Source organism: Triticum dicoccoides, chromosome 2A (assembly GCF_002162155.2).
Source record: "Triticum dicoccoides isolate Atlit2015 ecotype Zavitan chromosome 2A, WEW_v2.0, whole genome shotgun sequence".
Taxonomy (NCBI): Eukaryota; Viridiplantae; Streptophyta; class Magnoliopsida; order Poales; family Poaceae; genus Triticum; species Triticum dicoccoides.
The window spans coordinates 269,711,032-269,724,411 of record NC_041382.1 but is presented as its reverse complement, the minus strand read 5'-3'; the positions used below and the strand labels follow the sequence as shown (position 1 = coordinate 269,724,411).

The following is a 13,380-nucleotide window of genomic DNA, read 5'->3' as shown; positions in this document are numbered from 1 at the left end:
CATACGCAGAGACATCCAAAAGGAAACATAAGAGACACGTCCAATAACACAACAGCAAAGAGCGCCCCTAGAAAAGACAAAATTATAATTTGGTCCCTAGAGACCTCAGAGCTAAGCCGCCTCACAGCCTGCCAGTCACCCCTTCTCCATCAAAGCCGCCGAAGAGGAAGGGGATAGACCTCCATCTGACATGAATCATGGAGCACCTCTTCGCACAATCCGCACTTTGATCACCGATGAGATGGTTTGCCGTCAAGCAATGAAACCATATCTGTTCGAGCACGTCGGCGAGGGAGAGCCTCGGAGCACTTCCTACTCCAGATCTGCCACCTACCGCTGATAATTCAGGGCAGCCATGCCGGATCTGCCTGTCTCGAACCTCCATCCTTGTGCCTTACTTGAGTTCGATCTACAAAAGTCATTGACGCTGCACACGGAAGGAACAATGGCACCGGACTGCTCCAGCACGGGATGTCCCGCTCTTCTCACCGACATTGGAGCTGACGTTGACGCGACGAGGACGAAGGCAGAGAACAAAGTCGCCTCGGCAGCAGCACTCGGAAGCCTTAACCTCAGCGTCCCGCAGGGGTGGCACGAATCTACGACCCACACCTCTCCGACGACACCACGAAAGACATCGTTGTGGCAAGGCAGGAGATGGGGCAAACCCGATTAACGCGGCGTCGCCGCCACCAGAGCGACACCACACACATTACTAACCCTATGTACATGCCAGGCATGAGTTGTCGGGGTTCCCCGTCCCTTCTGCCGCTGTTGGAGCAGCCAGCGGAGGGAAGGGGAATCCTCGGGATCGCCGGCGGATGGAGAGAGGACGCGGTCGCCTCTTGGTCTCCTCACGCACTCCTGTAGCAGGGGAAGGGGAATAGGCCCATTCCAGTGAGGTTGGGGCCCTTTTTTCAATTCGCGTTTGAAATGTGGCGTACATTTTCTGCATGCGGTTGGATGGCCAGCTCCACTAACACACCTTTGGCCTTCTCCTGAGGAGGCCACCATAGTTGGCCCACCCTTGGCCTTGTTCAGTTGGTCGCTGAGGCAACGTGAATGTCGGGCGGACGTTTCCATGGTGGTCCTAGACCTGTCCTCAGCCCCTCCCAAAGTCAGGTCCACGTCAGCGAATGCCGCCTTGCACGGCGCGTTCCGGCTATCCCGACGCGGCTCCGCCTTGTTGGTCGTTGTCCTGTGCGTGTGAGAGGATGATGAGCCACCACCGCGTTAAAGGTAGTGGAGGATGCGGCCGCGCATGTTGGCGGTGACGTTGTCGGGCTGCTCCTTCACCGGACGCCACCGAGGCAGTGACGACGGCTTCTCCTTCACCCCTTTCATGTAATGTCTGATTTCTAAGGTGTAGTTGAGTGGCGGGGATGGGGAATCCCTTGAAGCAGCGTTTGATTTCGACAACATGGTGGCGCGAGGGTGGGGGTGAGCAGCTCCTTGATGCGGTGGCACCATGGTGAGCGCGGATCCTCCTTGATGTGATGATGGCGGCGCCGAGCTACGCTCGCGGGGACCTCTCGGTCGCGAGCTCCATCATCCAATCGAACTCATCACCGATCTGGGCCACTGATACGTCTTGAACTTACTACTCCCTCCGTCCCAAAATAAATGTTTCAAGCTTAGTAAGGAGGGAGTATAATTCTAATTGTTTCATGCTTTTTTTTCTCCAATACGATAAGCTGGTGTATAATTGCATTGATAGGTAGACAGAATACAAGGGTTGAGGACTCCTAGCTCGTACACTACGAGGCGTGCCAGGGGTCCTCATGAGCAGAAGAAGAGGGTTGCTCGGCCTAGTTACAATTGGGTTTACAGCGCGTCGATTACAGCTTGGATTCCTTTGGCACCGACAGTGGCCCAGGTGCGCATGTCATCGTAGATCGAAGCAAACAAGTAGCTAGTGGAGGGTTACCTTAGGTCGAAGATCCAAGTGTTGCGATGCTTCCAAATGGCCCAGCTGACCAACGGCACCAGGGACAGAAGGGCTTTTCGGAGCGACACCGGGATGGAGCTAGTAGCGTCTCTCCACCAGTCGTAGAGGGTGAGGTCGCCGTTGGGAGGGCTGGCGGTGATTTTGCACCAAGCTAGAGTGCAATGCCAAATCTCCCTGGAGAAAATGTAGGCAGCAAGGAGGTGGTGGATGTCCTCGGGGTCCTGATCATAGATGACGCAACGAGGAGGGTGGGCCAATTCCTGCTTGGCTAATCTCTCAGCCGTCCAACGGCGGTTATGCTTGGCGAGCCACAGGAACATTTTTGTTAGGATTTAATTAAGACATTTAATTGAAGGGAAATCTCCCCTTGTCCTAACCGTCACTCCGCAACAACCGCGTCCCCCGATGCGCTGTTCGGGAACGGACGTGCCCCTCTGTTGCGTCCTCTCAGATTGTATATAAGCCTCATCATTAATGAAAGAGAACAACAGTTCGATTCATTTTGTCTCTCGCTCTAAAAATCAACTCACAATACGTTATCAGCACTGCTCTCCGGTGAGAGGATTCCGATAAGAAGAATAGGACAAACAGGCAAAAGGACAGGCCCTCCGATGCATGGCATGAGGAGGCCTCATCCTGCCTAGAGGCGCGGTGCATGTCTTTAGCCGTCCCGTGACCCCGTAGCCTCGACCTCTTGCACCAGCCTGAAGCGGCCACAGCCCCGGCGAGGCGAGTCCCTCAACACCCTATTTCTGTGGCTTTCTTCACAGGTAATAAAAGAGAAGAACAAAGATGGATCACCAGGAAAACCAGAAGCGCAAATCGAAAAATCAAGTCACGAACAAGCAGCGTCTTGACTCTCTAGTTCATCTACAAAGCGTACAGATCAAAATTATTGATCTTAATTGGTACATCATCAAGTGATGCTATTCTATTTGTTTTGGGACTATCTATTCTACATCCGGATGAAATCCAATTCGCTTTCAGCCATATTTTCCATCCAACTAACGGTTGACAACTGTCCCCTGTCCCTTGTCCTCTGTTTTTCATTTCTTCCCCAGCTTTTAAACAGACTAACGGGTCCACAACTAAACCTTTACCAACCCGGATAGAAAAGCAGCTACAAACAGGAAATCAAAGCACACTGATACAGCCAAAAGCTACTCCATGACTGAACAGAAAAGCAGCTAAAGCAAAACCACACTAATTTCTACCATGCCCACTAAGAATTACAGTGTAAGGTGCATTAAAAATGACACTGCAAAATGCACTAAAATGACATTGTAAATCCACCAATAATCCAAATAGTTTGCTAAGATTAAACATTAATAATTACAGTGTAATATTAAACATACAGACCACTACTAAAACCAAAAATACTGCTATGCTCAGCTTGATTGCTACTTGGCATTGCCTCACTTGCTGAACCTCACTTGGATTACATGCTAGTAAAATAAGAACTCAGCCACCATTTGTGCTAGGACCGCGCACATTCTGAACCTCACTTGGCATTGCCTCCCTACACATAGAAATTCAAAGAGACCCGGAATATTAGTAAAAAGAAAAGAGAAGCTAAAAGGAGAATAAGAAAATGAAACAAATGACAAGGCAAGTAAAGAACATGCATCACGAAAGAAATTAGTTACAAAAGACTTGTCACAACTGTTCATGGGGCTGAAAAACATGTCATTCGCTGTGTTGCAACTAAACACAAATTATGAATCTGTGTTGCAACTAAAAAAAATTTAGGAAATGCATACCAAACCAATTTACTGTACAAAAGAGCTATCGGTAGACTCAAGAAAAAAACTAAAAGTGCACTAGAGCAAAGCAATGGATACCAGTACAAATGGTGCTATGATTTACAAGTAAAACCACTAAGAATTGCACTGTAAAGCCCACTAACAAAACCAATAAAATAGTTATAGTGTAAATCAATGATAGTTACACAGTAAAAATCAAAAAAATGAGAATTACACTGTATATCCACTAAGATATTACAGTGTAAATACTTTGAGATTTACAGTGAGAATTGCACTTCCACTAAGAGAGTTACACTAAAAGATATTACAGTGTATCAAAACAAGATAATTACACTGCATCAAACAAGACTATTACAGTGTAAAATCATTTAGAGCTACACTAAAAAATTACAGTGTCAAATACTTTGAGAATTACACTGTATCAAACAGAACATTACAGTGAGAATTACACTTCCAATAAGAGAGTTACACTAAAAGATATTACCGTGAAAAAAAACTTTGAGAATTACACTGCCACTAAGAGAGTTATAGTGTAAATCTTCTGAGAATTACACTGCAAAAATCCAGTGCAAACTCTTACACTGTAAAATAAGATAATTACATTGCAAACCACTAAGAGAGTTACAGTGTAGATCTTTTTAGGATTAGTTGTAAAAATGCACTGAAAATACAGTGCAAATTCTTTGAGAATTACACTGTAAAACAAGATAATTACAGTTGTATTTGAGAGAAACAAGTATAATTACATTGCAAACCGCTAAGAGAGTTACAGTGTAAATCTTTTGAGAATCACACTGTAAAAATCCACTAAAAGATACAATGCAAATCCTTTGAGAATTACACTGTAAAACAAAACATAATTACTGTCTAAAATACTTTGAGAATTACACTGTAAAAAGTACAGAACTCACCAAGGAATTACAGTGCAAAAATACTATAAGAATTACACTGTAAAACAAAAGATAATTACAGTGTAAAAACTTTGAGAATTACACTGTAAATCTTTTGATAATTACACTGCAAAAACTTTGAGAGAACTCACTAAGGAATTACAGTGCAACATCTTTTGAGTATTACATTGTAAAAACAAGATAATTAAATTTGCATTTGAGAGAAACAAGTATAATTACAGTGCAAACCATTTTGAGAGCACACAATTCACTAAGGAATTATAGTGCAAAATCATTTTGAGAATTACACTTAAAACAAGAAAATTACATTGCAAAAACCAATTGAGAGTTATTGTGTAAAATCCTAAAAAATAATTAGATTTACACTGTAAAATACCACTGAGATACAGTGGGAAAACGAAAAAAAATGGGATTACAAAGTAAAAGAGGACTAGAACAAAGCAGGAGCATTAAAAACTATTCGTGTAGTAAAGAAAAATTACCAGGTCATCACGGATATCTCTGTGATACGATCCATAAGCCGAATCAAGAAACACAAAAGCTTTATCTTTGATGCAAACGACAAATGAGAACCAGTGTTCATCGAGACCAATAGGGAAGTACAACTGAAATTAAGAATCAAATCAGTAAAAGAACATCTAAAAATGTACTCCCTCCGTCCCAAAATAAATGTCTTGAGCTTATTACAAATTTGTACTAGAGCTAGTACAAAGTTGAGACACTTATTTTGACACGGAGGGAGTAAGAAACAAACAAATAGAAATGGAAGGAATAAGGGGCAAACAGTAGACTAGTTTGGTTGCTGGGTAGGTGATGTTGAGCGAGGAAACAAGCCGTACAAGCAAATCAAAGGGATCTGAACTGAAACAAAAAGCATCCCATCCGACTGGGACATGCACAGGGACCTGAACAGAAACAAACAACAGGCGAAGTGAAATAGACAACTAGCCGAATTCAACCAGACAATCTAGCTCACAGGACAAACGAGATCTGACACTAGAAGTGAAACATTACTCAAATTTACAGTTCCGGACCACTTTCACGGATGCGAAAATCCAACACTTAACTAGCGCATGCAGGCACAACAGAGAACACTTACATGCTAAACAAAAAATAGAATTACAAAACCCACTAAGACTTACAGTGCAACACGCCTAAGAATTACACTAAATACACTGTAAATCCATTGGGGATTACACTGTACAATCCACTAGAAATTATAGTGTAAACCCCCTAAGAAAATACACTGCAAAATCTACTAGGAATAACTGTGTAAAATTAGTCACAATTACACTGTAAATCCATAGCAAATTACACTGTAAATGCACTTGAAGTTACATTGTAAAAATAAATGGGAAATATCCACTGACAAAAGAAGAGAACCACAACAAATTCAGAAACACAACAAATTCTACTGACCCATTCCTATAGTCCTGTATCCACCTGCAGGGGGATGTGTGAGAACTGCATTGTAAAAACTACAACCACGCAACCATGCAAATGCAAGTGGATGTCAGCCTAGGGGAAACCTGCATGCACAACCTAGGGATAGATCACCATCGCATACTACTACAACTAAACAAGCCAACCTAATCAAAAACCTCCCCAATACATAACAACACCGCAGTTACAGATCAAATCAAAACTAACAGTGAAACCCCCTCATGGAGCACCACTCTAGTTACCTCGGCCTGCCCATGGACATGGACGAGCGGCCTACGAACGAGAAACTCGAACTACCTCCCCCTACCACAAGGCACTCCGCCGCCAAAATCCGCCATGGCAAACGAGATTCAAACCCAGAAACGGCGGAACCTCACACATCTACACGAACGATGCGGGGAAATACACATAGATCTAACTATAAAAACCCTAAAACTACCAATCAGAATCTGTGAAACAAGAGAAAATCAAGAGAAATTACCGAATCAGATGAACAAAAATCGTCAGGAGGCGGGAAATTGGGGCCGTGGTTGGTGCGGGGGGCGAGATATCCTGCAGACAACCGACGGGAGGTCGAGCGGGGCGCGGAGGCAGCAGGGGAGTGGGACAAAGAGTGCAGATGAGTCACCAACAACCAACTGCATCGATCGCCAAGAGGGAGATCCAAATCGCCATTGCCATCTCTCCCAACCTCTGTTCCAGGGGATGCATGTGTGAAATGGCAAAGAGGAAATGACGAGGATGGGAAGAGAAAGAGGAAGCCACAGATGCGGGATAGCGAGGGGAGCATAACGGGTTGGATTGAAAAATTCAGCGGGCCTGATAAGAAAAGTCAGCGCCCAAAAAAGGACGGGGAAAAAAGAAAAACCACGAATCACGGCGCAACAGAACGTACAGCTCAGAAAACGGATGAAGACGAATAATTTTCATCCGGATGAAAATTAGCAATTCCGTTTGTTTTTTTGATCCGGCACTAACCTCCACGGTGAAGTGGTCTCCTGTCCAAGACCGGAGGCAGCGACTTCGGCTCGCATCCACGGCATTGACGACTTTCGGCTGCAAACAGCGCGAACGCTCCATCCGGCACGCTTCTCATTGTCGCGCGTGACCATGGCTATCGGCCTGCTACAGTCCGAGACGGTGGCGGCTCCCAGCGCGGAGCGGAAAAAAATTATATGAGACCAGGTCTCACGATTAGCAGGTGAGACCCGTTTTGATAGATGACACGTGGCATTCACAAATCACAAAGCATCTAATCTCTCTTCTCCCTGATTTTAAATGGGAGGTGGAAGTGCTTTGTGATTTATGAATGCCACGTGTCATCCATCAGGATGGGTCTCGCGTGAAACCTGGTCTCATAGAATTCTTTTCCGCGCGGAGCACGCAGCGGCCCATGGCTTGACCGTGCTATTTGCGGCGCGGCCACAGCCATCCGCCCTGGCATCGTGCTTGGCCACTGGACGCCCTCCCGCTGCGCACGACGTATGCGGCAGCCTCGATGCACGACCGCGGCTTCCTGCGGCGCGGAAACGACGGGCGTTTGGAGCGGCTGCACCGTCCAGCGCGGCGCAAGAGCGCAGCGGCCTCCATCCTGAAGCACATGGCGACCATCGACCATCGACCCCATCGTTGCTCATCCCTCGGCTCCGGCGTGAGCGGCTCCTCAATGCTGCAGTCGTCGATGTTGATGCAGCCGCCCCCACACCTGGCCGTGTGTCGCGCCCCGTGGCAGACAGCGGTGGTTGCTTCCATGGGGAACGGCGCAAGAGAGATAAGGCATATTTTGCATCATGGTCTCTACAGTTGCAGGAATTCGCAGAACAGACCGAAACAGTGGTCTAGGCTAATTTTGCACAATACCTTTCTATTTTGGTGAGTTTGTAAATTTGTCCTGCTAACAGTACTATTTACTAGTACTTGCCTGTCTTGGACCCTATTAATTACTATATTTTCTGTTGAGTTTTAGAATTCCAAAAATATGTCTATGTTGATACTTAACATGTTCAATGTGTTTACCACATATCAAATTCTCTAGAACATGTTTTCCGCGATTAAGATTAAGTTTTCTCGCATAACAATATATATTTGCGATTGAGAATTATTATTTTCCCACAAAACAATCTCATTGTGATTGAGATCAATTTTCTCTCGCAAATTATTAATTCAGCTCGCTGAATTATCTTACAACTTGATAGAAGACCATCTCATTTTAATTTGAGGTATATACAATTCAAGTTTTTCACTTGAACATCAAGTTTGCAACATCATTATTATTCACTACATTAGTAGCATTTTTCTGTTGAGTACCAAGATGTATTCCAGATCTTAAGTTGATGTAATACTTTTCCACGTTTATCACGTGTTGAGATTAATTATGTCCATTTGCAATTAAGATTTTTTTAATCTCTTACAAAGATAAATTCAGTACCTCTGCAGTACTGTTTCTCCGTTGAGTATGAGGTATTCTGGAATATTTCTATGATGTATTTATTTCCATGTTAACCACATGTTGAGATTAATACATCTATTTGCAATTGAGATTTTCAATTTTGCAAAATTCAAGGTGATTTTCTTTAAATTGATGCTTGAGATCACAAGGTAGTCATATGGATCTACTGCATACGCAGATTATCGTTGACTACTGATAAAGCCTATATTTTTGTCGTTTCGACATTATGATTGATTTACAAAGTGCTCTCCCACACATTTTACTAAGTCATGACATAAGCCATTAGGAGTGAGTATCTACCGATTTCATCACATTATGCTTCCTATGCTGCTCATCTACTCCATTTTGGAGATTACCTTCAAGGCGTCATACTTAGCAATTTGAGATTCACACTAATGGTTTCAAGCCAACTTCTTGAAATTTCCATTGATTTTGCTAAGTTCATTACAACACTAACCATGATGGTCTTTAATTTACTAACTGTAAATCAATTATCTCTAGTTTACCCATAGAGGTAACATATGGCTATAGAGTTTGAGGCATCGCACTCAATGGCCACCACTGCCCTATCTAGGCCATGGACATCATGATCGCTCTTGTGTCTCGTGGGATAATGTGTGCAATCCTGGATTCACCTCTGGTCAGGATCACACCGCTAACAGAAAAATAGTGTCTTATATATCATAAGGCATTAGATTAAGAGCTCAACATCTGGTTATTCTGTATCAGCAATTCCTAGGATACAATGAACCTCAAGGGCAAATGTTTGAATCTTACTTCAACCTTCAATCCGACATCACCAGTTGTGAGCACGGAGAACATGATGGTTGAATATGCCTCAATCAACATGTTTGAAAACTTGGTCTAGTCTCTAAATCTCCTGAGTGATCAATATAATTTATGTCCATTTCTGATGTTGTAGTAACAACATAAGTATTGTTGTCATCATATATTGTATATCATAATATATTGTATCAGCACTTTGGTACAAATATATTAATATGTATTCTACATATATTTGACAAAGATTTTTATATTGAAAATCTTCAAGTGTATATATAGATTTCTACGAGGGTCAATCTGATGAAGGATTATATGTGCCTTGTGGGCATATGCACCACAAACTCTATACTCAGGAAAGTGAAATGTTTCCACTCTCGCTGAGAGAAAAGGAGAAATTGTAACTATCGCTAACACGATGAGGTAATTGTTGGCTCAACTCGAGTCATATTTACTATTTCTGTGGGTACTCAAGTAATGTCAGGATGCTTTATTGCTTTCAATTTTAACTCCTACCCTACTAAACTATAGAGGTATCCGTCAAAGTAGTTTCCATAGCGAAACTTATGATGACAACAAAGAGAAATAACTTCTCTTTACCATATGCAACGGATATGGCAAGCACATTCTCTATGTATCATCTGGATTGTACTACACATACGACACAACCCGTAGCACATGTTGTGTACGAGATAGTTTTTCAGAGTGTCATGTACATGACAAAACTTGGCATACTCGCCTTGGTCATTGAGACATTGGGTTGAAAAGAAACTATCAGCAATTCCAATAGTTTATGATTATTATGATGCTAAATTCTAATAACATTTGGATTTTATGTGCACTACAAGTGACACAGGGAAGCTAATTTTAAGGCCCGCACACCTTAAAGTCCACGCTGAACCACTCAGAGTCCTTGAATGCATCAAGTCGAGGTAAGTGGCTCTTCCCAGCCATTGAGTAGACTATTCAGGTATTCCATGGTTCTAAAAGAAATATCTACATGATTGTCTTAAGTGTGTGCTTTATTCACACGAAACCATTGGCTCGTTATCTTGACATCGATTTCAAGCAAATCGAATGGATAACATTGTAGAATTCTCCTTGAGCGCCTTCTCTATGGCCTTTGGATTGAAGTTTAGCAATTTGTCCTAATGTCTAGACTCAAAATAGTTTGGTAGAATCCTATCCAAAGAGTTAAGCTCATTGCATTATCTTTACTTTGGAATTGCAACTTACCGACTTTACATTGGAGTCATGCAGTTTTACACACCCATGACAGAACTACATACTATTGTTCCCCTCTATCTTTGATATGTGGAAACCTACCAAGTATTTCCCATCTGCGATAATTCGGTTACATGCCAATATCACCACCCGGCATACATCATTGGCCCCTCAACATATAGTTGGGATCTATCTGAGGAATAACGGTATTTCCGTCAATACCTCAAGCCCCTCGTATGGGGAGTTATTCAAGGCCAGTATGTTGATTCAATGAGGAACATTTCCAGGCATTAGGGGGAGATTTCAAGTACCATAAAGAATGCTAGGAAATTAGTGGAATGTTCAACACATTTCTGCCTCAAATCCACGTACTCGAAGATCTGAACCATGCGTTCAGAAGATTTGCAACACATTGCAAATAACCTGCCACATTCATTTACTGACTATAAAGGTGTCACATAATCCTACAATCATGCGAAAGTATGTTGAAAGAATGGAGGTACCAGCAAAATCTGCTCCACTCTCCATTCAAAGCAATAGGGGGAGATGTATGGCACAAGTACATGAGGATTCAGTTTCTCGCAAGCAAGGATATTAAGGCCCGTGAATCAGTAAATGCAAGTCAACTTCACGCTGACAGACACCTAATGGGTAGTATACACCCAGTGGAAGGGAAACCTCCACCAACCCAGGTCATAGTGCACACAATGACCGGGTCATCGGAATACCCGACTCAATCGCATTGGGAAATCGCGAGCAGTCACCATGGGTAACGATATTTCCATCAACTATATATTGATATATAGATTCTGGAGAATCATATAACCGGAAGTCTACAATTGTCGACATACATTTCTCAACTAGATTGCAAAAACCTTTCAAATGATTCAGATCCAAAGACCATGGCCATGGCAAAGTGTGAACAACACTCGGACTGAACTCAAGCAAAGGGTATAATCTAGGTAGAAATGATCTTGCTCAATAATGGGAAGGTATTCATAAGCAATACCTACACCAGTTTTCTTCTGGAAACAGAATTGAGAACAACGAGGTGGTGAAACAAAGAGCAAGTATTGTATCACAAGGGTTCACACAGATACCCAACTATTCTCCAGAGGTGGAATCTCATTCTGATAACTTATATCATTGGCAGTACAAAATCATCTATCTCTGCAGCTGATAGATGTAGTGCTTACATATCCATGTGGATCACAAGATTCAGACATATATGATTGATTCCCGATGGAATCTCAATTTTGAATCGAAATACAAAATGCAACATACATTGTGTAAATTCAGTAAGTCACCATATGACTTATTATTGTGAGTACATATGGTACAACTAACGTAGCGAGATCCTTATACACAAGGATTACTCCTACAATGATGAGTATCCATGTTTGTGTGTCTGCAATGATGACACATGTAATCATCCAAATGAAGGAGTTTAAACTGAAGGATTTGGGTAAACCAAAATACTGCTCGTTACTACAAATTAAGCACCTTCATTCATACATTATGGTACACTATGTTGTCTATATCCATAATATATTTGAGAAATTCATTGTGGACAAATCTTATCCATCCGTAACTCTCATGGTAGTTCATTCTCTAGACGTAGAGAAAGATCTATTTAGACCAAGAGATGATGAAAATGAGATATTGGGACTCAACGTTCCATAATGCCATTGGATCCACCAAACACAATTGGTTGGTGTCGGATGTGGGGTTCCGGCAAACCCTTAAGGTTCGAACACTGGGGGTGCGCGCGAAGTCTTTTCCTCCCGCCGATCTACGCCCTAACTCGCTAAGATCTCGCGGACGAACTTGACAAACTCGCAACACAGAAAGACACAAGATTTATACTGGTTCGGTCCACCGTTGTGGTGTAATACCCTACTCCAGTGTGGTGGTGGTGGAGTGCCTCTTGGGCTGATGATGAACAATACAAGGGGAAGAATAGCCTCCTAAGGTTGAGGTGTTCTTGTGCCTGGCCAACTGATACGTCCAATTTGCATCATGCTTTTATATCGATATTTATTGCATTATGGGCTGTTATTACACATTATGTCACAATACTTATGCATATTCTCTCTTATTTTACAAGGTTTACATAAAGAGGGAGCATGCCGGCAGCTGGGATTCTGGGCTAGAAAAGGAGCAAATATTAGAGACCTATTCTGCACAGCTCCCAAAGTTCTGAAACTTCACGAAAGACGTTTTCAGAATATATAAAAAATACTCAGAAGAAGGAATTCACCAGGGGGGCCACACCCTGCCCACGAGGGTGGGGGGCGCGCCCTACCCCCCTGGGCGCGCCCCCTACCTCGTGGGCCCCTTGGTGGCCCTCCAGTGGCCATCTTCTGCTATATGAAGTCTTTCGATGGGAAAAAATAGGAAGCCATCTTCTTGGACGAAACTCCGCCGCCACGAGGCAGAACCTTGGCGGAACCAATCTAGGGCTTCGGCAGAGCTGTTCTGTCGGGGAAACTTCCCTCCGGGAGGGGGAAATCATCGCCATCGTTATCACCAATGCTCCTCTCATTGGGAGAGGGCAATCTCCATCAACATCTTCATCAGCACCATCTCCTCTCAAAATCCTAGTTCATCTCTTGTATCCAATTCTTGTCTCCAAGTCCGGGATTGGTGCTAGTAGGTTGCTAGTAGAGTTAATTACTCATTGTAGTTGATGCTAGTTGGTTTAATTGGTGGAAGATCATATGTTCAGATCCTATATGCATATTAATACCCCTTCGATTATGAACATGTTTATGCTTTGTGAGTAGTTACGTTTGTTCCTGAGGACATGGGAGAAGTCTTGCTATTAGTAGTCATGTGAATTTGGTATTCCTTCGATATTTT

General features: G+C 43.1%; 1 protein-coding gene across 4 annotated transcripts; it reads right to left on the bottom strand.

Moving 5' to 3' along the window:
- Positions 1–3,136: 3,136 nt before the first annotated feature.
- Positions 3,137–6,906, bottom strand: LOC119354390. Of its 4 annotated transcripts, none has more exons than XR_005170842.1 (4): positions 6,547–6,906; positions 5,407–5,527; positions 5,105–5,227; positions 3,137–3,467 (listed from the first exon to the last, which is right to left on the bottom strand). XR_005170842.1 is itself a non-coding variant. In XM_037621123.1 (4 exons), the coding sequence occupies exons 1-4, from the start codon at positions 6,853–6,855 to the stop codon at positions 3,450–3,452; spliced, it is 516 nt and encodes a 171-aa protein (XP_037477020.1). In that variant the 5' UTR covers positions 6,856–6,903; the 3' UTR covers positions 3,137–3,449. The 4 variants fall into 4 exon arrangements, 2 of the variants coding, with proteins under 2 accessions (XP_037477020.1, XP_037477021.1); XM_037621123.1 differs by having other exon boundaries at positions 5,462–5,527; positions 6,547–6,903; XM_037621124.1 differs by lacking the exon at positions 5,407–5,527 and having other exon boundaries at positions 6,547–6,901.
- Positions 6,907–13,380: the final 6,474 nt, after the last annotated feature.